Source organism: Varanus komodoensis, unplaced genomic scaffold, assembly GCF_004798865.1.
Source record: "Varanus komodoensis strain SLA01 unplaced genomic scaffold, ASM479886v1 scaffold3, whole genome shotgun sequence".
NCBI lineage: Eukaryota > Metazoa > Chordata > Lepidosauria > Squamata > Varanidae > Varanus > Varanus komodoensis.
The window spans coordinates 10,805,881-10,833,004 of record NW_025335761.1 but is presented as its reverse complement, the minus strand read 5'-3'; the positions used below and the strand labels follow the sequence as shown (position 1 = coordinate 10,833,004).

The window sequence follows — 27,124 nt, the reverse complement described above, 5'->3', positions numbered from 1 at the left end:
CCTTGCTTGACCAGGACTACTTCTTGCATCCCCCAGAAGCAGCCAAAGGCCAACAGCTGCATCCAGCTGAGACTGGAATTTGCAGCTGAAAGGCTTTTGTGCAATGGATGCCCCATTACAATAGCCAGGCAAACACACAAGAGGATCAGAGTTAACTCTTTGATCACCATTGCCTGGGGGGAAGCAAAGAGAAATCTTGCACTTTTTTTCTCAGTGGCACCTGCTATCAGATATAGACAATCTGATTTAGATGAGAAGAAGGGTAGCTCCAGGGTGATTTGTAATATATGGATAAGGGTTTCTGACTTTCAATGGCTTAACAACAACAACCAGCAATAAAATATGTTTTAAACTATATAGTCTGCTATGACTGGGTCTTGGGCACAATCCTTATCTCTTTCCCTCCACACCTCACCTATAAGGTATGAGTACTAATTAGTTGCTTTTGACCAGATCTTTGTGCAGGTATATGAAATACTTTGAGAGATTTATGTTAGAATCCCACAGTAACACAGATGTAGCGTGTATGGGATGAATTCTCCCTCACATATTATTTTGCACCTAGTTCTGATTAGGGATTTTGGGGTTCTAGTGTTAACAAAGGCTGCACGCATCCCAAGTCTGCCAACCCCTATTTTAATATCAGGACGAAAGAAGCTCCCATTCTGCATTTTTAGCAACATGGAAAGGTGTTCTAAATAGTCCAAGCCCCAGGAAACAAACAGTTTTCTAAACTAAAATCCTTTCCCATCATTCCCATTCTTCTTACTTTCTAGAGTAGAAATGAGCAACTTGGGAATTCCAAGTGTTTTGGCCAACAATTCCCATCAGCTCTAGCTAGCATAGCCAATTGTGAGGGTAAATGTGAGTTGCAGACCAAAGCATTCAGAGGGCTACAAATTTTCCACCCAGCATGGATAAGCAACCTGCCCAAAAGACTAATTACCAATGAGACAGTCAAAAGACTGATCTCAAGCACATTAAACAACTCCTTTGAACCCAAACTAACAGCACTAACAGAAACCTATTTCCCAGCAGTCCCAGCCACCAACAGAAACAAAAATTTTAAAGGTAGAAGCAGCAGAACACTTTAGTAAGTGCCAAAAAAGGTACTTATAGGCACCACTTAGCCTATCCCTGATTTAGAGAATAATTCCATATATGATTGTCTCTAGAGTGCCAGTGTGGTATAGTTGTTAAGAATGTGGAACTAGGACTCAGGATATCTGGATTCTAGTCACCCAGTCATGAAACTAATTCTGTGACTCTGGCCAGTCACAGACTCTCAGCCCAACCTACCTCACAGGGTTGTTGTTCTGAGGATAAGACTGAGAGGGAGAAGAGAATTATGTAAACTGCTTTGAGTTCCTCAAAAGGAAAAAAGACAGGCTATAAATATAATAAATACATCATCAATTATCTGTACTATACAGACACAAATACCAGCCTTCAAATGAACTGAAGGTAGATAGAATGTGAAGGAAAAAAGTAAATGAACTGAGAGTAAAGCATAACAGCTGTGCAGACCTGTGCTCACCTACTAGTAACAGAGAGCAGACATGGCCCTGCAACCATAGAATTGATTCTGAATTACAGAAGAAGTTCCAGAAGAAGAGTGGATTTGTACTGTCCACTGGTATCTGAAACACATACATTGTAAATCTATAGCATAAAAAGGCTGACCAGGGTCAAAGTGTAGCTGATGCATGGATGTCTCTGTCCCACCCCTACCCTAGATGTTTTATGCAAAATATTCTTCTTTCCTAGAAGACTACATTTCCTATACTCAATTCACTTGGCCCATAGAGCTGTAGGTCATATTTACCTCATCTAATTAATTATAGAAAAGTGGCATCAGACTTCCCTCCCCCAAATATCATTTTTCATAAGCAATAGCTTAGGGTCAGTTCATATCATAACCACATAATTGTTTGTTGGAAATTGCAGGCGTTGTTTTCTGTCTAAACATGCAAAGCAATGAATGCTCAGTGTATGTAGGACAGCTTTCTCCAACCTGGTGTCACATGAAACATCTGAAGGGCAATTTCTATCAGCTCCAACTAGCATAGCCAATTGTCATGAATTCCAGGAGCTGTAGTACAAAGCATTTGCAGGCCACCAGGTTAAGAAGACTGTTCTTGGAAACTGTGCTAAGAGAAGGCCCAAGTTTACAGCAGATAGAGTTGCTGATTTTAAAACACCACTTTTTCAGGCAGCAAATAGGTTAGTAGTCTCAGGGTAAGTAGTGACATTGGCACAAGACAACTCAGCTTCTGGCATGTTTCAGAGAAAAATCAAACTTAGAGCACATCAAATTAATTAGGTGCCTTGACAGAGTTCAACACTGGTTTTATAACTACTGCTTTGGCACAAAAGGTTGAGGTACCTGCAACAGTGTGCTAATTTCTGAGGAAAGGATTCCAAACAGTTTATTTATTAGATTTCTAACCTGCCCTGTTAGCCAGGTTACAACTCTGGGCAGGTTACAAATGTTAATGTTTGAGAGATGTGATTATCAGACTAACAGAAAAGCCTTATGCAAGTCTTACTCAGAAGTAATTCAACTGTGTTCAGTTGAACTTATGCCAAACTAAGTATTTGTATGAGGTTGCAACCTAAGGCTGTAACATATTTGTTTACTTGAAACACAACCAAATTTACTCCTAAGGAGTTATGTATAGGATTGTGCTGTAAGTCTCCTGCCCTTAAGGAGATGCATAATGTCTGAGTGCCAAACATGAGCCCTGGGCTCATTACAGAAAAGTGTAATAAAAACAGAAGACATCAACTTGCTTTCTTACTGAGAATTCATTTTTACTGTACTTTAAAAAGAATGAAAACTCAACAGGAAGATTTGAAGAAGGCCTAGGTCAGCAAAGCCATGCCTTGAAAGGATTTCTTCCTTTGGCTCTAGCAGCTCATATCTTGGATAGTTTATGCTTTTATGTTATGTCATATAAAAGGGTGGCAGCTTTCAGGCTGGCCAGAAGGCTATGTGTGATTCAGTCACTGTAGTAGAAATCCTGTATCTGAACTTAAATCTTGACAGTTATCACAATAAATGTCATTGCTCCTGCAAGATTATAATTTGGATTAGACAGTCAATATGTTAACTCTCAAATGTATTTGCAAGTAGGTGCCCCAGCATACCATTTGAAATGGTTAAGCAGAAATGCTTCCACACCAGTAATCTTACTAGGGCAGTTCGCATGTAACAGCAGCAAGTCATTGCTTAATTAACCTGCAGTTTACTAAGGTGCATTCTCAGCACATTCAGCAGCCTTTTAAAATATTGAATCCAAACTCAGGGTCATGTGAGTCAAACCTGGGGTCAAACTCAGACACTTCAGGTTACTTGTGGATTGAACAATTCACAAGTAACCTAACTACTACTTATAGGTTAACTGTAGATCATTTAACAAATGATTAACCTATTGGTCTGGTTTTCATGGCACACTGGGCTCATTACATGCTGGGTTCACCTGCTTGTAGTGGGGCCATGTGACAGTTCTTTAACCTTCAAATAAGCCATGGTGGCTAAGTGTGAACAGCAGGCTGCAACCTCTTTGTTTATAGAAGTGTGGTGAGGGAAATGCACAGGGTAGCTAGTACTGGTACAACAAGGTGCAAAATGAAAAGAAATGCACTGTATGTCACTGCAGACAAACTTTTTGGTTGACAAAAACAGTTGGAAATATAATAAGACAAGTCTTTTTAACCCCATGCATATCACAGCAGGACACATCCCCAGTGTGGAGAATTGCTGCTCCAAAACACTCAAGGGTTTTGTTCAGCCAAAGAGGATGAATTGAATAATACAGTTGAAGATAGAGAAAAACTGATCATACTTAAGAGACACAAAATTGTATGCAGTAACTATTCCCAATGCTCTCCATCTTCAGGCAGTAATAAAGCTTCTGCAGTGTTACAGAATTGTCTCCAAGCTGGAATATCTACTTATTCTTGATTCTTGCTTTCAAAACAGGTTAATCAAGTTCAGTACATCTTTTCAAGTGTGGAAGTTATCGGGCAACTATTCAGGAAGAAATGATAGAATTCCAGAAAGACTACCTATACCAACAAGGATTTACTAGTTACACATCACAATCAATTCACAGGGGATGAGAGACTGCCCTACAAGGAGTAGACGTTTGTGAGCAAAATCCCATTTATTCATTTATACCATAGCAATTACTTAACACAGTCATACTCTGGCTAAGAACTTTTAGCTCAATGACTATCCCAATAGCTTTCTAGAAACCTGCAACAACTCACCCATAGATTTTAGAATGGAATTTTACACATCAGTTTCTTAAATCCTCTGAACCATTTGTTTAGCTTTAAGGCTGCTGCATACGCAAAACCTCACAGCCTGGCTAAGTGGCCATTTCTTTGGCTCATGGGCCAGAGAGGATGACAAAGCCTGCCAGGGCTTGAACAACCAACTGTGAGTTTTGGAAAACCAAACAAGTGCATCATTCACCTGAAAACTACAGGAACAGCAAAACCTTCCTGTAAATTCACATGCTTTTCTCCTGACCTGATTTGGTACTTTGGATTTAGAAAAAACACAGGAAAAAGAGTAAAACCACTGCTGTTGTTCACAGGAAGAATGCAATTCGAGAAAAGAAACAGATATAAAAGTTGATGCCTCTAAGAGGTATTTCAAAAAGGCACTACACAATAAACATTTTAAGAAGAATAAAAATGTTACATAGACATGTTGTAACATAAGTTATGTTGTATTGTAAGTCAGAGCTCACCAACATCAGCTGAAATCTGAAACAGAACATCAAATATTACTACTGAGGCATAATGGTTAGATTTAACCTAAACTAAGCTCTAGGACCTACACTACCTTTTGTGGCTGAGCAATGATACACTTTCTATTCAGAGAAACATGCAATACTGCCAGCTGGTGTACACTGTCATTATGGATGAGTCAGAACTCAATTGGCAAGCACTGTTCTTTAGTGGAACTCTAAATACAACCTGGCATATAAAGGCTGCCTCAATAGTTAAAGTCTAATGAAATTGCATGGTTGTCTTTCTTTTCCTTTGATGTTAAGCCTGCAGAAATGTTAGGGCCCATTTTCTCTTTCATAAGGTATCTGTGTTTATATAGGCAATCAATACATTACCAGTGATAATTTAAACCAGTACTGAGCCTACATCTATAAGGCATGAATCCTGATCAGAAGCAACTTCACAGAAGAGGATTTTAATTTCACCTCTTCTCCCACCACCAGCAAATTGAAAAACCTAGCTGGAGGGTTGGAAGACCCAGCATGGAGATTACATTGGGAACAGGGAAGTGCAAAATCAGGTGGATGCACCTTCAATGAGTGGAGCTCTGCTAACATAAGGTGCATCCACCCGATTTTGAGTTTGCTTCAAAATGCTAATATTGTAGCATGTATAGGAGAGAATGGGGCATTTGTAGGAGATGATAGCAATTCTCCATTTTAAGTCCACCACATGTCCCATTCATTGTTGGCAAATATGGTCATGCGAAGATGACCCAGTTATTAATCCACAATTTGTCATGGTGTATAATAGGCATCTGCTGCTGTCTCTTTAAATATGTAAGCTCTGATGGGCCTAAGCAGAGGATACTTTGTGATTCCCAAACCCAGACCTTAAGGGTTAAATGTGAGTTAAATAATCCACAGCTGACCTAAAATTAGTAGTTAATTTTGGGTTGTTTGAGTAATGATATGACAAGCTACAGCATCCATGGGTGCCACTTCACATGTCCAACTCCCACTTGGGAGTTTATGTGCCATGAAAACCTGGCAATGGGTGGGTTATGTGAAGGTTAAACTTTGCATAAACCACTGGCTGTTCTAGGACTGTTTAACCCACACAACATGACAACATCCAACCAGGGGCTGGATATGTAAAATAGGGATCTGGTTTTGCTACAGACTCACTGTGGGTTAAATAATCCATAGCGGGTTGTCATGGCAGGTGAACTGGTCCATAACATCCAGGCTTCGACATCACAGAGGAAGCTCTAATCAGGTCCATCAGAAGCTGCATATGCAAAATGGCAATGGCACATTCTGAAGCAAACTGTGTTTAATTAATCCACTATCTGCTGCCATTATGATTGAGCAGACCCAATGTGTAGCTCTGTCTCTAGGTAACATCTTAAGAACTCACAAAAATCCTCTGTTATAGTATCAACATGAGCAGAGGGACTAACCCTTTCGGAAATGAAGAAGAGCAGATGCTTGCTTGCAACATTAAACTAAACATCACACATTGTCAAAGGAAATGTAACCCTCAGGCCAAGTTCTCCAATAAAATCCCCAGAGCAGTTCTATCCATCAAGATAACTGAAGCTGAGTCACAGGGTTGCTGGCAATAACGCAAGCTGTACATTCATGGGACCTACTGAATGTAGAATCTCGGCTCCTGTGAATTACTACCACTAACTATATAATTTGTAAACATCAGTAAAAGCTTTTATTACAAGGCTAGGCATTAACAGAAAGCAGTCTAGATGCATAGATGAGTGGGTGCAAGTACTGGAGAACTCACAGAACTGAAAGCAGGCTGTACAGCAGCAGGGGAGGCACTCTAGGCTCTGGTAATAGCTGGCAACTCTGAAAGTGATTACTTTAAGAAACCCTGCTTGAGCAAGGTTAGACAGAGGTAGGAAAACCAGGGGCGGAAAATGATCCTACCTAAAACTCTTGCAGATCACATACAAACCAAGCAGCACCAATTTGATCAAAACTGTACCTATTCAGGCATACTTTAATGTAACTATCCGCATATATGACAAGCATGAAGTCTATTCCCCCAAGTTTGATTAAATCCCTGGCCTGGAATTTCTGAATAGCTATAAAGTCCCACAATAGTTTGCCCATCTCAAATCACCTCTTCTGACCCAGCCCTTTGTTTTCAGCCCAGAATGGCTATTGAGGCCACCTGAGAATTAGTCCCTAGTCTTTTCCCACCTTTGTCATGTTAGACCTGGCACTCATAGTATCTTTACATTTTTTTGTTAAAACAGTATAAAAATACTGAGTGTCAAGCCTTCCAAGACTTGGTTTACCCAAATGTTTCCACCCTGCTACTGAAATCACTAATTTAGCCAATCAGTTCCACCCTAATGTTGACATTGCTTTCCTCACAGGATCCCAACCTATTTTTCAAGGCACAGCAAACTTCAAAGTTCCATAATTCCAAGGGCTCAGTGTCTTCTCTGTTCATCTTGGACAAGCTCATATAAACCTGGTTGCCTGTTACCACTTCCAAGGTCAGACAGACCCATTAAAAACATGGTAGTCTGTCCCAGCTTTTATCACATTTTGCCCACACTCCCCACAGAATGTTTGCCTTGGTTTTTACCTTGCCAAGGCACAGATCTGCTGCAACCCTTTCTTAAAATATTTTTCCTCTCTGAGATGCTAGGAATTTCAATATACCCAATTTTCAGTTGCAGGAATGGATTAAAAACAAAGAATGCTATTTTCAAAGATGTATCCTATTTTGAGGAAGGCCTCTGTCTACAAAGTGTAGATGCTCTGATTTTGGACAATATTTGTTGGAACCTTAAGAAGCCTTCCTTGGTCAACTAGATGGAAGATTTGTAGCTAAGCTAAGCTATTTTAGGTCTGCTTTGTCTTCCCTTCCTCCCAAAGCTTATTCCAAGAGGAGCTGGGTGACACACAAATAGTCAAGAAGTACCTGTGCTGTATCCATGGATGCAAACCTGCATTAGTCAAAGGGAAGAATAGAGGAAGAAGATTGTGCACAAGGTGCTGGGAATTAACATAAGATAAATGTCAAGATAACATTTTTAAGGTCACACTTATTTAAAGTTCTCAGTTGCTATCAAAGAGAGGATTGGAGAAAAATGAATAAAATAGAACAAGACTACAAATAAAGATGAAGAATATTCATTTTGGAAAACATATGAGAGGAGATCCAATGTGATATATAAGGAAAAGAAGCACCAGATACATCCCTCCAAATCTTATATAAATATTATTTAAAAACTGATTAATCATTTTATTTTCGTCAATAAAACTTTTTTTTTTTTGGATGAACTAAAAACACAACCCAAACAGGAGCCTGCCTTATGCTGTTCCATTCCATGTAGCTCATTCTTTCCAAGTAAGTTCAAGTGACCCTGCAGTGTTTCAATCAGGAGTCTTTCCTAACCTGACCTGGAAAAGCCAGGGGTTAGCTCTGGGTCTTTTAACATGCAAAGCACGTGCTCTATCATGGAGCCACGATTCTTTCCACAACCAGGCTATTCATTTTTAAAGTACATTTTACATTTAGTATAAAAGCTTATTCAATGATTTTAAAAAATCCTTCAGGCTTAAGACCAGAGTTAAAGCTCTGTTGTGTTGGATCAAGCTCCACAAAGCCTGGAAGCAGGAAGTTAACAGTAAGTGCTTAATTGACATGCCCCATGATAATGTTGGACAATGCCACAAATTGTGTTTGCTTATGTCTTACTCTCTGTGCACCCAAATTTTTGGTCAATAAAGATGCCCTCTTGTACCATATTGCCTTATGAAGCATTTAGCTTCACAGTTTAACCCATTCACCCAGCTATTTATGTAAGCAACGTGCTGGCATGGATCAACTCCCTGTGGTCAGCTTCAGAGGCCTTTGTCTATATATCCCCCCCCCCCCCCAAGAAAAGCTCCTATGGAAATACATCTCTTCCCCAATAGTCCCATGTTCATGGAATGTTCTGTCCAAGAAAACACATCTGCTGTGAATGTGGTCATCTCTCTGATACCAGGCAAAGATGTATTTTTTTAATTCAATCAATTTGAACTTTGTAGACCTTATCATGTGGGTCACGGATGCTAGGTTTCAATTAGCTTAAGAAGTGCTGTTTTCATAAGCAATAGAAGTGTAAGGCTTATGGTGGTAGCTTCTATTTTTGCAGCTCACCTTAACTAAAGAAGCATTCCCATCCCTCTTCTACAAAAACTGAAGATGACAGGTGCCATCTTAGAAAAGGAAGTTGCCCTGTACATCCACACAGAAGGCATGCCTCTTCTAAGACAGTACCTCCTCTGATAAACCCTCATGCTATCTGAAGCTAAATATGCTTTTTTCTTCAAAAGCACTGTTTAGTAATATTCCACAGATGTATAAAGATTTGATTATTCTCTTAATTAAACAAATCTTTACTTGATTATCATACATTTGATTAATCAGCTAAGGTACTGTTTTTCAAAAATAGATGACAGCTTTACCCAACAGATCAAAGAAGGCTGTTTTTTAAAACTGTGAGAAGAATCTAACCAGGCACCTAAAATAGCACAAGATGTGATGAGACTGAAATGTATTCAGAATGGGTCTTTTAAAAGCACTCTGGAGCCCTTACTGCATGGGTCCTCAAACTATAGCCCGGGGGCCAGATCCAGCCCGCCATGCCCATTTGGACACACTGTGCCCATGCCTGCCGCCGCCCACCTTGCCCCACACGCTGGGAGGCAGTGGGTTGCTCACTTGGAGAAAACAATCTCCAAGTGAGCAAGCTGCTGCCTCGTGCGCCCACCTCGCGGCACACACCCACCTCGTCGCACGTGCCCGCCCACACCTCACCTCGCCGTGTGCGCCCGCCTTTGAGGTTTGAGTTTGAGGACCCCTGCCTTACTGTATTGCAACCTGAATGGGTTGTATGTAATTGTAGGATATAAACATCCTGATAAATGGGCTACTGGAACAAATCAGACTTCATTATATCATCTGGAGCCTACTCAGCTACCTTTGCTACTATCTGTTTTTGAGGGATTGCTCCCCAATTTTCTAGAAATACATTCAGTATTGGTGGAATACCAGCAGCAGTAAAGTACAAAGCTGTTCTGACGTTTTGGGGGTTTTTTGGCTAATAGAACAGGCATAGAAAGAATCATCAGTTAATTGAATGGTATAAAGAAGTTTGGAACATAGGTGTTAATGATAAGTTGATATGTGGGATTAGGGTGAAAAAAAGGATCTATGGGGTTTGTTTACTGAATATGTACTAAAAAAGGGAAGGGTATTAAACCTTTGGCTGACACAATGCAATTTTGTATGGAAGGGGGTATTCCTGAAGGAGCAGAAAGTTAGAGCTAGAAGCAAAGAGGAAGAAAGAAATTAAGGAAAAAAGGATTCCACAGCCATGGTCCCAGTGGAGGGGGGCACTAATTGTTTTACACACACACTCTGGTTTTTGTATCTTGTGTTGTTTTTTCTAGTTTAATTTTGTATTTGTATCTTTTGAAATAGTTTATTACATTTTTTTTAAAAGAACAGGCACAGTGGGCAGGCGGCAGAATATATGTCCATCACAATCCTATGAAATGCATGTGAAAGCAACTCCTGATATTCTTTGATGGCCTGACAATTTTTTAAAGATTACACTGGGATGGAGGAATTCTAATCTGATGCTGTTATTTTAGTCAATTTTAACTGGAAATGGATCACAGAGTTGAAAATAGCTTTCAAAAATTTGATCAATCAAAAGATTAAAAATAGCTTTCTGGATGCATGAAGTGGGCTTTTGCCCAAGAAGATTATGCTGTAATGAATGAGATACAGCTTGAACTTATCCACAGTATCCAGAAGTATGTGTCAGCTTCATATAGCTAGTGATTAGTGTTATAGTGTGACCAAAAAACCAGGGAAGTCACTGAAGCGCAACCCTGTGGCCTCCTGACATTGACAGGGAGGGGCGGGGCATAGGATTATTCAGAGGCAGGTTGCCGAAGCCCTGCAACCTTAGAGCTGGCGCTCCAGAGGCTAAGTCTCCATCCCACCCACCCCACTCATAAGCTGACACAAAAATCATGCTGGCTGCCACTTTGAGGACACAACAGGGGAAAAGGCTCTCTGTCTGGATGAAATATATGCCACAAGATGTAGCAATTACAGATATAGCTGTTATGCCTCACTCCATTCACTGGATGCACCTAAGCCTCTGAGTTTGGAGGCTTATGTGCATCTGCGGTGAAGGGCATTGAACCGTGCCCTGAGTGACCTGGGGACACCATCTCCCAAGTCTACCCTAAGTCATCAGTTCACTGAGGAATGAAAGGACAAACCATATACCCTATTCTGAACATGTTGAAAGATTAGGATAAAATGTAATAAATGAGTGTGCACTCTGGATTGCAACCCAGTGATATCTAATATTATTTGGACTGTATTTTATTCTTTTAACCATCTATAATCTGTCCAGAGAATATTGGTTATTGAGTGCATTAAATATAGTAAATATATCAATAAATGTTCAGAGAAGTCTATCTAACTTTACAATAAGCTACTAAGGTGCAATCTATGCATGTTTAGACAAAAAACATGTGGAGGAGACTACACCAGGGTTTATACAGTATAAGAGCCCAAACAAAGTGGGGAAGACCTGACACAGGCACCAGAAGAACTTTATCAGACACAGTGAGTCTTCAAGGAACCAAGTAGGCAGTTCATGCTGGGTTCTGCTGTTGTTAGTTGCAAAGTGGTGTCCGACCCATCGCGACCCCATGGACAACACTCCTCCAGGCCTTCCTCTCCTCCACCATCTCCCGGAGTCCACTTAAGCTCATGCTGACTGCTTTAGTGACTCCATCTAGCCACCTCATCCTCTGCCGTCCCCTTCTTCTTTTGCCATCTATTGTGCCCAGCATTAGGCTCTTCTCCAGGGAGTCCTTCCTTCTCATTAGGTGGCCAAAGTATTTGAGTTTCATCTTCAGGATCTGGCCTTCTAAAGAGCAGTCAGGGTTGATCTCCTCTAGGACTGACTGGTTTGATCTCCTTGCGGTCCAAGGGACTTGCAGGAGTCTCTGCCAGCACCACAATTCAAAGGCCTCCATTCTTCGGCACTCAGCCTTCCTTATGGTCCAGCTTTCACAGCCATACATTGCAACTGGGAAAACCATAGCCTTGACTATACAACTGGAGTTCTAGTCTAAAAAATTTACTCTGATCATCTCACTGCTGCTTCATATAGATGGAGGAGAGAAAATTAGCTAGACATGCTTTATTCACAAAGCAGAAAACATGGATGCAGACCATACTTTTTATTGAATACTTGTGCATCAGTGAATTACTCCAACATGTTTGGATCTGCCATTGGTCATGCTGACAGGGGTTTGTGGGAAATGAAGTCAAAAACTTCTGGAGATTTACCTTCTGCCTACTACTTTTCTAGTAGATTCAGAAGTGTTTTAAGGGAGCAAGCCCATACATTTTTAGACAGAGAAAATTCCTGCAACTCTTAGCTTTCCCCAGCCATCTAGGATTTGCAGGACACAATCTTAAATATGCAAAGGATCGTGCTCTTACGGGTACTGTTCCTGCATACTTATCCACTGAGGACTTTGTCTTTTCTCTCCCTTGAGCTTAATTTGGCAAGGTTCATTTCTCACAGGTAAAAAACACTGGTCAGCTGGATTGGTCACTAGACAAGTGTCACTGATACACAGTCATGGTGCTATCTACCTGCTACATCTGCAAGCTGTAAAACATGAAAATGAGCTTCTCTGAGAATATGCTAAAATGATTTTCCACTCATCACTGTGCAGCCACAGACCTTACTTCACCCCAAAAGTGAAGGATTGCATGGCAGGATTTACAAGTTGGAACCTTTATACATTATTTACTGGAAATTAATCAAAAGAGAGAAAGCCGCACACAATTCTTGGAAGTGATTTCAGTGGAATTTACTTTGAAGGGTGCATGTTTAAGATCATAGTCCTGCATATCTACATACATAAATAAATAAAATTTGATAAAGTGGCCAGTGCCCACGAAAACATATTTCAAAATAAATTTGCTAACCGTTAAAACACTATAAAACTCTGCAGTTTTCGCTGCAACAGATTTAACACAGCTGCCTCCCTGGAAATAAATCAATGGATGTCATTTCCTTCCTCAGAGAAGAGAAAGACCACTTCTGACGTAGCACTTAGAAGAGCTACGGTTATGGGAACTATTATTATCGCCAGCAATAGAACTCCTACTCCAGCTAGAGCTATTCTTACCACGGGTTTTAACACATGGCGCCACCAAACGGCGTGCCAGGCGCTGCGTATTAAAATAACGCAAGGCACCTTGCTCTTTTTTTACCTTTTGGACCAAGAGTCTGCCTTCGTCCGCGCGAGGTGATATTAAGAGGGAACTTGGTGGTCTCCTTCCAGCCTGCCTCTCACTTTCACCACACAACCCAAATGCCACCTCACTTAGGCGAGTGGGCTGGTGCCTACCCGATGCTGCTACAGTGGGCAAGCGGGACGAGAGGCAGCGCTGGCGCATCCCAGCGCTTTCGCAGCAGCGGCAGCCCTCCGGTCCAGACTTTTTCGCGCCGCGAGCTTTCCCCAGCCCGTCTCGCCGGCGAGGCACCTGTTACGAGCCCGAGGTAGCCACCGCTGGCAATGAGTAGCAGTAGCAGCCCCAGCCCGGACTGCCGGTTCGGCCGGGTCTCGCTGAGTAACAGGCTTTGCCTCAGCAGCCATCCCTGAAAAAGCGAGGAGCGGCCTCTTCTGTCCCACGCAATACTCACGCTCAGCCGAAGCGCACACCGCTCTCACGCTCTTCTCTCCTCCTTCCCCCCTCAACCCTTTAAATTTCCCAGCGTCTCCTCCCAGTTGGTCCGAGTGGCTCCGCGCTCTGTTCATTCTCCCTGGCTCGTTCTTGCTCTCGACAGTCGACTCGCTCTGGCTCCGGATCAGTGTTGCGCAGGCGCAGAGGTGAGAGGAGACGAGGGGTGATGAGCAACGGCTACTAGGAAGTGCGCGTGCGCGGCCGGGCGTACTCGGAGGGGCGGGGGAGCCGCTCTCTCTTCCTGGGCAGCCATGGCTGGACCGATAGGGAGGCTGCGGCACCTGTGCGACTGTTATCAGGATTACGTGAAGCGGCATCCGGCGGCCACTGCCCAGCTGGAGAGTACCGTGCGCGGTCTCTCCTACCTGCTGCCAGGTATGACGGGGCAGGCTGAACCGGGAGAGGGAAGATGCGGGCAAGTGTCTGAGCCATCCTTCTCCGTCGCACCAATAGGCTTGGGACAAGCTTACTAAGCGTGTTTATGGTATGCTACCCCGTCTCCTGGCAGGAGTGCAGTACATCTAGCAGCTACGTGGCAGGTAGAGGTCCGACAGGTGAAGCCTCCCTCAGCATGGAGGTACGGTGTGAAGAGAAAGTGTCAACTGCTGAATTTCTGTGTGTTCCTTACATGTAGCAATTACATGTATGGAAGCTCTGCCAGGACGGAAAGTGGCAACTCTAAATGACAGAAAAATGGCTGTTGTTTTATTTCTCCTACCTTCTCCAAGCTGGGGTCAGCCAAATATGTTGGACTGCCCCTTCCATCATCTCCTAGTCTGTACAGCCATGAAGAGGACTGTGTTGGGGAAGGCTATCCTAATCCTTTGGGCATGGATTTAGGTTTTGGGGAGAGTACTTGTATCTCTTTCCTCTGCAGTTTGTTATTGTGACTTATTTGTGGGGTGTTTGTTTCCCGTGATTTGGGAAGCTCTTCATTCCTTCCCCCATTTTCTCTGGGTGTTGCTTAATATGTGTTAAATGTCTGCAGCATCAAAATCAAGTTGGAATGCCATGCAGATTTTAATCACTAGTTTGATAATACTCCATTTGGAAAGTGCTCTGATTACATTTGTTGCTGCAGATTAACTCTGAGCTCTCACTCTGTCCTGATTGCTTTGGTTGTAGCCTTGAATTGCTGTCAAAACTAGAGCCCTGATCAAGGTCTAGTCCAGTGTACTGCTACCAGTGGTGGCCAGCCTCTGGCAAACCCTTCACGCTAAAGTTTTTAAAGTCAACAATTTTCCTGTTGTTTTTTCCCAACATCTGATATTCAGAGGTATACAGAGTTCTAGTGGTATGAGCTAAAGAGAAAAATATATCCATTTTTCTATACATTTCATCATTTTATAAAACACTGTCATATCCTCCACCACCACCCAAATATTTTTTCTTGGGTAGTATCCTATGTTGTTCAAATCCCAGTGGGGCCCTTCATTAGTAGTTCTTAAAAAATTAGAAATGATCACCAAACTGCCTTGATGCAGAAAGGAATGTTTCCAGTGTTGGTTTGGGAAACATTAACTCTCCATTATATTAACAGTAGGTCCCAAGACTGCAATGGAGTAAGGAAAAGTGCAGCAGCAGTATTCAGTCTTGTTCCCTTTTTTCTTTCTAAACTAAAAACTTCAAATCCATTGGTGTATTCTCAAAGATATTCCATCACTTTTATCCTTTTGATCACTGTTTTCTGTACTTATTCCAGCTCTCTGGTGGTCTTCATGAAGTTGGATAACTGGAACTGTACACCATTAATAAAAGGCATTATTATACTTACTGTGTTATTTTTCTATTTTCCCCTAAGATTCCCACATACAAGATTTTACTTGTTTCTGGTGTACATATTTCAATGCAACCCAATTTTTTCCTGGATAGTCACAAACTGTTCAGACTATATCAGTGTGCATGCAAGACTGGGTTTTTTTGTCCCCATGTTCATCACCAACTTTGAACTGAATTTTCCTTACTATTTGTTATTTGGTATTGTGAAATTGTTTTGGAGTTTATTCTTAGTCATTTGGGATAATTATGTATCACCTACAAACTTGACTATTTCCCTACTGACTTCAAATGTACAAATCAGCCAAAGTTGGTCTCATGGATCCTGCATACTTTTGTTCCATTGAGTTTTCCTTCTTATATACTTCCTGCTCTTTGATCCATAAAAGAATCTTCCCTCTTGTTCCATCTTGCTAAATTTGCCAAGCTAAGGAACTTACTAAAGCTTTTTAAAAGGTCAAGTAGAGAAAGTCTATTGATCAACCTTCTCCATACTGGCATAGGCCTGCCTGACTGCTGGAATGATGGTCACAAGATAGTGTGGCATAATTAGGATGCAATTGTATATATTTTTCTGCTTGGTTCCATATATTAAACATCTCTTCCCCACCTCGCATACATAAGAATCAGTTTTCAAGCTCTCTTCCTAATTAGGCTTCCTCCAAATTTTTCAGCCATTTTTTCTGTATCTATTTAAAAGTCCCTCAAGGTGATATGGAAATTTTAAAATAATCCCACTCACAATAACATTTTTAAAAAGGACAAAGCATATTTAAAATGTTAAGAAAGTAGAGTAAATTTTTTTTAAAGTCCATTAATGTGCAGCCTAAACAAAAACATTTAGCTAGGCAAAGATGATGACCATTTAGCCTCTTTAAGGAGGGAGTTACACAAGCATGATGCTGCCACAGAAAGGATCCTGTCCTATGTTCCCATCCATGTAACCTCTCAGTGGCAGGATATATAACAGGGCCTCTGAAGAAAATCTTAAATATGGGCAAGTCTATTTGGAAGGTGGCGGTTGTTCCAATATCCTGACCTCTTATGTTTAGTGTAGCAGGATCAAGAAAGCACTGAAATAAAAGCATATTTGTCCATTTTTAATCTGAAAAAAGTTTATAAAGTAGTTCTGACTATATTGTTGAAGCCATAGATTCTCATCTATCAAAGTTAGATTCCTGAAATGCTATGTCAAAAAGATCCAAATTGAAGAATCCTCATTCATTGTTAACTTATAGTAAGTGCTTCGTAAGTTCATGAATCTGCAGCGGTGCACTGTCCTACACAAGAGGATATTGAACTTAAGGTAGAGGTTGGGCTCTGTGGGAAATGCTAACCTTAGGTTGGTTGGGCAACGTGCTGGTGTTTTTGCTTAAGAGGCAAACAAGAATTTCAAAGCCTGTTCCTATGATAATCCCTGATTGGATTGTTTTAAGAAAAGCAGGTAACAGTGGTTTATGTTTCACCTATGCTTACTGTTCTAGGTCGGTTCTCTGACTCTCATGAGCTGTCTGAGCTTGGTAAGTAGTGCTGAACAATTGTTGTGCCCCTGCCTCTCAGAGTTGGGCTTTGAAGGAGAGGGTGGCTTAAGAGGATTCTCTTGAAAAAGAACAGTTGGAAACGTAGTGCAGCTTTCCACAATCTGGTACCCTCTAGATATGTTGGACTATAACTTATATCATCTCCAACTAGCATGGCTAGTGACCTTTGTTGTCTGGAGACAACAGTGGCTGTAATTCAGCACATCTGGAGAATACTCATTGGTGAAGACTCACATAGTGCATGACCAGGATCATTCAGTGGTTGCTAGCGGGATTGTTGAGAGATGCATTTAATGTTCGGCTTGGAATATAGAAGCTCCGTTTCTAGTCCTTTCTTACCCATGAATCTCATTGAATTGACCAGGTTTTTTGGGGATAATAAAGGATATATTTATGTCAACAATCCCAGAGCAGGACTAGTTCTAATCTTACTCTTGCCTGCTAGGTTGACTCAGTGATCACATTTAGAACAGTAAACTGAGAAATGAACCAGCCCTGTGGGCACAGGCCCTTTCCCTCTCTCTTTGCAGCAGGACCAAACAGACCAGGAACTCTTCCATTAACTGAAATTTCTCGCATCATACGGGGAAATTATGGTTCACAGCTTTCAAAAAAGCCAAGATACTAAGCCAATGCCAATTGCTCTGAATTCTGTCTGTTCCTAAACCATTGTTTCCTAGTTAAAGTTTTCCTAGAGAAAACTTCCATAAACCAAAAGTTTCTTGGTTTGTTCACTGGCTGTCACGAAGGGAGGAGCAAAGGGTCTACACCTGTGGCTTGAAGGATCATTTCTGTTTAAGACACGACATAAGTGTGTGACTTCAGTCGTTATTCTTACCTGGAATGCCTGGCAAAAGAGAACTGTGAAATATTGTTGACTAATTAGATTGCAGTTGTGAGGATTTTGTACACCTACACAAATGCCTGATTGCTACAGGAATACTCAGTACTGTCTGCCTTTGTGTGAATGCAGACTTGAGGTTGCATACAGTTCTGCCATTCGCCAGTAGAAGGGAACCACAGGCACAGCTGGTTTCCCTTTTCCTCCTTCATCCACCTGTTTGCCCCCCACATCTACTCCAGTGGTTTGGTTGACCTTAGGCACATACAGGAGGCTTCATTATATGAGTGGATTTCTACTTATGCAAGTTCTGATTCCAAGCTGCAACTGGTGATGGATTGAGACAGCCTCCTATTATTTCTGCCATGTCTGTTTGTTTGTTTTTGCAATCTGTTCATCTAAGATTTCTTGGGAATGTAAGCCTTTCCTTCCCAAAAGAGGAGTTCTTATTTATTTATACATTTGATGTACTTTTATGTTGCTCCTCAGCCAAAAAAAGGCTCTCCAAGCAGCTTGCATATCATGAATTAAACAAGGCAATTCTTTCTTGCCTGTTGCAAAGATCTATGTCTCTGTGTTCTGGACTAGTCAGTGCATTAGGTTTGAAACTGATATGACTGACTATGTTGACAAATGTTGGAGTTCGTTACTAAACATGACCATGTTTGTATTATACTCCAAGCTTTTTAATATTGAATTTCGTGAGATAGTTATTTCTGAAATCAATTCAAGTACTTTATTCCCATGGTACATTCTATAGGCATTACAAAATAGATACCCCGAGTATCTGCCAGGGAATGACTGGGATCATCCCATGAAGATGGTGCTTGGGCCCCATAAATTTCAGTCTTTTGTACCTTTGAAAAAAACAACATCTACCCATTCAGGATCTGTTTTGCTTCTGTGAATTCTTTTTTTCAGCCTTCACCCTTCTTTAGAGAGCCAGAATGTTTGATATGAGCAAGCGGTATGGTTCAAGACAAAGGTATTCCTAAGGATATAAGCAAGCATACAGCCATTTTGAAATAATGCTCAGGATTATAAAGTTGCAAGTGCTGATTGGTTCATCCTGCAGGGGACAAGACAGAACTTGGCTGTGCTTTTGTTCCTTTGCACTGGATTATGGAAGAGGGCCAAGACAGTTGTCTTGCAATATGTCTCCATCAGCTGCACATAATTGGGAAGATATGCAGAGAGATGGCAGCGATGACTGTTCTTAAGGCAGCTTAATTGTTGAAAGAGACACTGTAACAAATCTGTGACCTGTATTCCTTTTCTCCTTTATGCCTTTCCTCAGTCTATTCTGCCTCCAATTTGCTGGTGCTGCTTAATGACTGGATCCTTCGGAAGGAGCTGAAGCAGTCTCTTCCTGTGGTAAGGACCATCTCTAGGCAAGAAGTGTCTGCACTCTGTTTCCCATGCCCAGGGACTAGAACCTTGCTCTTGTATTCTGATCTGTCAGTCTATCAGCTCTGAAGTGGCTGCCTTATTAAAGCTCAGCCAGGTGCCAGTCCTTCCCAGATTGCAGGTTGCAACATGGGAAACCTCACCACTCTGTTGAAAGGCTGATGAAAGTCCGGGTGGCCTTCCGGAATGCTTCTGACTGTTGGTGGCGCTATTCCAAAGCCTTTCCCTGCCCTTTTCTTGTTGTGGACTAGGTTCATGCTAGGTTTTTGCCATGTTCTTTATTTAATTGCTTCTAGAGCAAGGAAAGCCACAATTTAATTTTCACTGAAATCAAGAAAGATTGTTTTCTAGCTGCGAAGCCCAGGGACCAAATTCTGACCTAGATGTTTTTCTTTCCAATGCATGCCTATGTTCAAGTTCCGGGCAGGGGACTAGAGAGTCTCAAGAGCTCATGAGTTTAGGGTAATATCTGAAGATGTGAAGGTTGACAATGAACGCTTGCAAATGAAGCAATGTAGTTCCGATCTGAGAGGGCAGTCAAAATAGATACGATGTTGTGATCAGACTAAACAAGCAGGGCAGTCAGTTGCAGCACGAAGTGCTTCTGTTCAAAGTTCCTGCCATTCCATTTAACTCCCCTCTCCCATTTGCTCCTCCCAACAATCAGTCAGCATTTCATACCCATGCAGCATGCTCTGCCCCACTGGGCTTTTGTTGGGGGTTCACTCCATTTGAGGGTGAACACACTGGTACAAAATTCCATCTATATTGAAATCTTGGGTATCTCCATTGATTTCTGTGGGAAGCTTTTACTTCTGTCCCTTGGGACATTTAAGTATAGTTCTTTGGAGCAAGCCAAGAAACAGCCTATTTAGACCAGGAGAGGTTCTCTCTACCATTGTTTTATCTCCATGCTTCTTCCTTGCTCTTCCTTTTCCAGGTACTCCATTCCATTTTCCTTCCCATCCACGTTTCACTCCATACCCCACCACCCTGGCCACACCTGGGCAGCTGAGGTTTTTTTCAGGGGTGAGGGTTCCCCTTCAGAGTTTTTTGTTTATGGAGATTTTGTACTTCTGCAAACCCAGGGATTACTTTGAGTTTGTTGGTACCTTGCTCTTGTGTATGGGTGGTGCCATTTTGTCTTTTGGGAACTGAATCAGAAATAGAATAACTGTGTAGAGTAACTGTGCAATCCTACACATGTTAGCTGCCCTGAATGCCACATTTTTGGTAGAAAGGTGGGGTGCAAATCAAATCAATTCACTCAAAAGGTAATTTCCAGTGAGTTCAGTAGAGCATTTACAGAACTTGCATATTAACACAAGGTACAGAATACAAACCTTTCCCCCTACATATAACTGGTGCAATTGTACTGTTTTGTCCTATCATAAGAAATGTGTTGCTGATTAACTTAATGATCTGATGTTGTAATCCAGCAGCGGCCAGCCAGCACAAGTGTACACAAATGTACGAGAGAAAGAGGGAGAGGCTTTCCTGTTACTTGTTCCAACATATTTCCCAAGATATGCTCTAGTAATTGTTTAATTTTTGGTATATGATGGAGTGTTGAACCCCTTTCAATTTCTGGTAGTGGGTGGAGCTGAAGACAAAAGGGGTGGAACCAGTGCAGAGCACCTCTACCCATAGAACTCTATGGTTGAGTGGCTCAGGTTGAGGGCTGCAAGTAAGCTATTGCTGAACTGGAAGTAGTTAATCAATGCACGTAGCTGGATTGAAAGTTGATTCTAACCTAATATGGATTGACTAATGCCCCCTCCTTTCCAATAAATAGTATCTTAAAACTGAGCCTTCAAGATAGTTCCTTACTTACTTTACAGATCCATCCACTTAGAATACTTTATTATTATATTATACTATTATATTATTATCTATTGTTCTCCCTAATTGAGTCCTTACTCTTGGGTCTGTCATGCCTATTTTCCGCTGTAGTTCCTCTTTAGAAAAGCTCTGGTTTCCTACAGTTTCAAGATCAGGTTGACTTTCTGCTCCCTCCTCATCTCGGCTTCCCCTGCCGTTGGCTCTTCATACTTTACTTCCCCCTCCTCTTTTTCGTCTGAGACTCTAAAGCTCATCTGAAGAACTTGCGGGCCCAATCTGCATAGGAGGCTCCTGTGAGCCCCAGCCAATTCCACACACTACCCGTCTGGAAGGCTTCTGACCCAGGACTCCACTCAGCCCTCAACAGAGCTGTCTTGCTGAGATTTGGAGGAGAATATTGGCTATACATTGAAGACTGGCAGATCATACTTGCCTGCCTCTTGCTTTGCAGTCACTCCCTCAGCAGAAACTGCTAACATGGCTGAGCGTTCTCGAATGCATGGAGGTCTTTGCCGAGATGGGTGCTGTCAAGGTGTGGGGTGAGACTGGCAGGTGGGCCGTTATTGTCCTCATTCAGCTAGCCAAGTAAGTATTGAATGGAAAGGAGGGGTATGTGACATCAAATGTTCATGGCTCACCATGAGATCCATTGGGGTACACTTGAGGGGCATGGGGCCTTTTTGGCGGTGACTTCAGAGCAGCTGGATGCAGATTCAACACATGCAGGGAAGAACTGGCGAGCTTGGTCCTGGTACAGCTCACCAATTCCTGTGCTGAGCATCTGCTCAGGGGCACCCATCTCCTTAATTCTAGTTGTGTGACCATCCAGCTGAGCTGCTGTTTTGCTCCTGGCTCTGGCCAGTGGATCGCAGGGTTCTAGCACAACAGCAAGCTGATCCCATGAGCCTGAAGTCCACCCATCCCTACTTTACACAGCCATCTCCGTTTGGGTTCTTTTTGAGCCTCTGTCAAAGACAGGCAGTTTCCAAACAGAAATGCAAATGTGTGGGGGGTGTTGCCCATCAGTGCAAAACATGGATGTGTATATTTCTAGTGCCTTGACTGTGAAGCTGCAGGCTTCAGCACGTGTCTGCTGCTTCCAGCCCATGACTTGCTGTAACCCACAGAGCCATCTTGCGCCTCCTGCTGTTGCTCTGGTACAAAGCTGGCATCCAGACGTCTCCTCCCATTGTGCCACTAGACAGGAGACAGTCATTGCAGCAGCAAGGTAAGGCACTGCATGGGTGCAACCAGTTTGGCTTAATTGGGAGGACCAGAAGGAGGGTCTGGATGCAGTCCAGCGGAACTATTCTTATGGCCACCAGACTATTTCTAAAAAGCAAGTCATTTGCCTGGGCTCTTAGTGATTTCCCTGCATTGCTGTGTGTCCACCTTCATTTCTAGTGACCTCTTGCATGCACAAATATTGTTGGGCAAAGGTACACCCATCCAGGTAGATGTGTATGCTTACAGACCTAGGTCAGGAAGATGATCCTGCTCTTAGGAAAGATCCAGAAAGGAAGTAAGGATGCCTCTGTGCAGCCTGCAGAGGAAGCCATCAGTGGAAGCAGTTTGGGTTGAATACAAGAGCATTTAAGCAGCCCTGAAAAGCTGCAGCTAAGGCAAGGCAGACCTCAAGAATGGAGCCCCTGTGCACCAAAGAGACATCTTTGGACAGCAAGCTGAACTTTTACTGGCTGTATAGCCCTCTTACCTGCCCATACTGGCTGGGAATGAAGGGCACTGCAGCCCAACACATGTTGGGGAAGGCTGTTTTAGAGAAGGTTGGGCCACCTCCTGCCTCATTTTGCCGTTCCTTAGAGTAGTGGTGAGGAACTGGTGGTCATCTAGTTGTTAGATTGTAGCTCTCATTAAACGTAACCAGCCTAGGCAATGGGGAGGGATGCTGAGCCACTTCTGGAGGGACTCCCATTCCCCAACACTTTAAGAGGAGGATAAACTCTAGAGGCTTGTGCAATTTCAATCCATTTTTACTTGTAACACCATACAAGGAATGCAGCCTTCCCTCCTCCACTGATAATGCAAAAGGAGCTTCTGATTGTTTTGCAGAATGCTTCACTCCAGCATTCCACAACCTGGTGCCCTCCAGATGTTTTAGGGCACAGGTCCTGGCATTACTGACTGTTGGCCATGCTGGCTGGGGCTGCTGGAGTTGTTTTAGGAGCCTGTCCTGTGGCTTAGAGTGGGTGAGATTCACAGTGTCTCTTTCTGCTGGAAGGCCATGTTAGGAAGTTGAAGCAACATCTTTTGGTGTCCTACCTGGGTTTTGTTTAGTGCAATGAGTGGGGCAGGAATGGGGAGAGTGTGAGTCTGCAGGTATTGTTAGACTTCAGCTCCCTTCAGCCCTTGCCAGATGAGGGATGCTGGGAATTGTGGTCAAACAATGTTTTCAAGGCTGCATGTTCACCACTGGTTTATTGTCGACAGTTCACAGAAGCACTCAATTTGAACAAGAATTTCACAGATTCCCATTTGTTGTAAGTTTGTCATTCTTGGTTGATGAGTGGGTGTGCTACCCTTAATCAAATACAGCTGCTGGGAGGATTTTGCCCTGCCCTGGCTACGATCTTATGCACCTCTCTCCTGACAGACATGGAAGGCAACTTGGTTGGGAAGGAGCGGATATATGTGGGGAAGCGCTCCAGCCGTGTCGTGAGGTCCCTTGATAGCAGTGAGTATCTTTTAGTCTGTGTGATGGCTAGGCTGGGGCTGGACTCGTTTGTGGGTTGCCACACTTCAAATGTGTGTTTCAAAAACACCCCAGCTATTGTGCAAGTGCACTTCAGATACTGGCTGTAGTTTGTAGCTGTGTGCTGTGTTCTCTGGATGACTGAACAGCCCACCGCCATGGTGGGCTGCACAGATTGCCAGTGGCCATTTTGAATATTCAGGGTGTGGCTGCAGCTTGTCTTGTTGTCTGAACCTAGCTGCTGTGGATTACGTGGCCTGGCTGTGGTTTGCATATTGAAAAGCATCTGACATGCACATGCCATGGTGGACAGCGGTAACTGTGCAAACCAGATCTGTATGTGCAGACACCTTGCTGGGTGCTCATTGAAATTTTGCTCTCCATGCAACAGCATACCTTTGTCTTAATTTCAGCTCCATCCCTGCACTCCAGACACTGGGGAGCTCCTCAGCGATGGGAGGAGACGCAGAACCGAAGAGCAGTGGAGCTAGACCAATCACCAACCCCTTTGGGCATCCAAGAAACCATTGCAGAGTCCATCTATGTTACCCGTCCTTTGCTCCACTGTATCCTACTACCTTGGCTTTCAATGGATATTGCAGTATATTCTGTATGCCACTAGAGAGAGCTGCAGCCCCAGCAGAAAGCATGCTCTCTGAGAAGGTTTGGTTCTGGCAGGGAGACTCAAGGTTTTGTTAAGTCCCTGGGTGAGAAAGCCTGCTCCAGGTTCAGTACAGTTGATGCAGCTTGAGGATGCTGACCAAGTGCTTGGTCAGGGTTGTGCCACCACTTCTATGTTGGCTCCTTGCCCTTCTTGGCTTTTTAAAACTGGGAGGGGGAGCAATGCTTCCTTGTGTGGGTGGTCCCCAACAGTCTGAAAGATATGGCAGCAAGACGTCTATTAATGGATGTCTGTTGCTCTACCATTACTCTGATTATCCTTGTAGTACAGTTGTTCTTACCTGCCTAGGTAGTTTATGCACTGCTTGGACGTTGCTCTGCTCCTACAGCCTTTGCCTCGTGTCTGTCCATTCCTTAACACTTGATTGTAGTGATAAGTTTAGGGTTATGGGGACAGAGATCCTGGAAACCGTGGCTCCTCTCAGCAGTGCTGGATATCACAAGGTCAGTCTGAAGAAAAGTATGTCAGAGTCATGGACCCACTTTTTTATATTCTTTTGGAACACAGGTAATTGTTTTCAAGTCCTCCACTGGACTTGCATGTCACTGCATGTCACCCCAGAAGAAAGAGAAGAAAGCACTACTGGGTGTATGTAGCTGGAGAATATTCCGTTTGATCTTTTTGACAGAGAGGCTTCCTGTTTCTTCTCCCAGTTTTTAATAGAACTAAACTTTTGAACATACGAGTAATAGAACAGAGATGGTGCCTTTGAACATATGTAGAGCTCTTCACTATTGAAATTAGTAAGATTTTCAGTTCAGAGAGTGCAGTTCTCATCCTCCTGTCCATGAGGCTTGAAGCTTAAAAGCTCTCATGTTAAAATTATTACTGTTATTGTAGAAAAGAGTAGGTCTCTTTTCACTTGAGAAATGAATAAGGTTTTTTGCTCAGTGCAGCCACAGATACATCAAAGCATAAAAGATGCCCCTTAAAATTTCCCTGCCTTTTCTTCTGCAGCTTGAGTTTACTGAGTGATATGAAAGACCTCAACAAGCGTGAGCATGTGGAGCTGAGGCGCCGGACTGTCCTGCTGCTGTATTACCTGCTGAGATCTCCCTTCTATGACAGATACTCTGAGTGAGTATGCCAGGCATTTTCTGCCAGCTTCAGCAGAAACAATGCTCACCCCCATCCCTCTTCAAGCTCCATAGGAAACCATGTGGTTCCTGGCTGAGCAGGATGCACAAGCCCCCACAAATCTATGGCTCGTGAGCATTCCTCACGCTGATAGCTTTGCCACTGGCTCATTTCTTCTCTCCCTCTCTTCCCCAGGGGCAGGATCCTCTTTCTGCTGCGCCTGTTGGCAGATTACGTCCCTGGAGTTGGCTTAGTCACCCGTAAGTAGATGGCCGCTGCAATATCTGCTCTTGTCAAAGGGTGAAGGAAACCATAGGAGAGGATCCTCCCATCATGCTTAGCTCCCTTCTGTATGTCTGGTCTCCTTGCCAGATGTTCACATGAGAGACAAGTTAGATGTATAAATAGAACAAGTCTGCAAAAATCCCAGCTTCTAACACTTTTGATGCTGGCATCTAGGGCATTTGAAAAAGCTCAGATCTCTGTAGGACTCAGCTTCTTACAAAGTTACATCAGCCTCTAGGAATATAAACTATTTTTCAGGCTTGGATAAGTACAAAGCTGTCTTTCAAAATGGTGACTATATTTCCTGCCATTATCTCATACACAGCACACTGTGGGTGCTTGGATTTGGCACCTGGAATAGCCTGTGTGAATTATGGAGGAAGAAGAGCCAATCACAGAGTTTCTGTCATTCTTTCTGTCAAAGCATTGGGCTCTGTATTGGGCTTGGGTCTTAGGGAGAGGTAGGGAATCAGTGGACCTCCAGGTGTTTGGCCCTCGGGCCTTAGGTTTCCAGGCCTGAATTTGATTTTGGACCAGCTTTCAGTTCATCAGCAGTGTCAAAAGAGTAGGACCAAAAATATAGCAAAATACCAAACATGAGCATATTTTAGCATACGGCTGACAGCAGCTGAGCCTTAGAAAGGAAATCTAACCTTTTTGAATGTGGGGGATGGGGACTACACAAAAAGATAGGAAAGCACTGAATGACTGGTAGCTGGGGGAAAGGGACACGGCTGTTTGGGGAACTCCAGAGGGGCTGGATTAGGAATCCAAGAGGAGATTTGGCCTCTTGGCCTGCAGTTTCCACCTATGTTTTAAGGCCTTCTTTACTGGCTGCTCTTAATGTACACTCTCTCTCTGTATTTCAGGGCCACTGATGGATTACTTGCCAGCCTGGCAGAAAATCTATTTCTACAACTGGGGTTGATCTTATTCAGTTGGGACTATTGCAGTCAGGAATGGCTCAGCCTGAAGCATACGCCTGGGATGGCAGGATGGCTTTATAGAGGCAGTCGTGAGACTTTTTAAAAACATCAGCACATCTTTCTATGGCTTATGCTAATGGTTTCCAAGATACGAGTACAGGCTCTTTGAACTTTTCAAAGAAGCATTTTCTTGTGAACACTGGACACTATGAAGACTGTGATTTATTAGTACCTCTGCTGTTCCCTTTTGCATTCTGATATAACTGATTTCAAGGCTGGGGCAGGGGAGTGCAAACTCTTTTTGTATGCATTTTGTATAGTTTTGAGTTAATAAAGCCTGGAGATGGCATTGCTTTTGGTCTGCTTGGTCTCATGTCTTGGATGTCAGGACACAACTTGCAAGTACTCTCTCACTTCCAGGCATTCTGGGAACAGGCAAGATGGGTAGAACATAAGCACTTCTGTGGTGAC

The 27,124-nt window shown here is 42.9% G+C and overlaps 2 protein-coding genes across 2 annotated transcripts in view; one reads left to right on the top strand and one right to left on the bottom strand.

The window, feature by feature from the left end:
* LARGE2 (LARGE xylosyl- and glucuronyltransferase 2) overlaps positions 1–13,639 on the bottom strand; it is a 59,628-nt gene extending 45,989 nt beyond the window's left edge. The window contains exon 1 of the mRNA XM_044436582.1: positions 13,526–13,639. The gene's annotated coding sequence lies outside the window, so the exon portion shown is untranslated. The remainder of the gene's footprint in view (positions 1–13,525) is intronic.
* A 149-nt stretch (positions 13,640–13,788) lies between these two features.
* PEX16 (peroxisomal biogenesis factor 16) lies at positions 13,789–27,015 on the top strand. Its single transcript, XM_044436213.1, has 11 exons — positions 13,789–13,941; positions 16,827–16,862; positions 19,022–19,098; positions 21,425–21,558; positions 22,101–22,201; positions 23,585–23,665; positions 24,097–24,249; positions 24,736–24,808; positions 25,323–25,442; positions 25,638–25,702; positions 26,597–27,015. Exons 1-11 carry the CDS (start codon positions 13,818–13,820, stop codon positions 26,653–26,655), a joined length of 1,023 nt encoding a protein of 340 aa, XP_044292148.1. The 5' UTR covers positions 13,789–13,817; the 3' UTR covers positions 26,656–27,015.
* Positions 27,016–27,124: the final 109 nt, after the last annotated feature.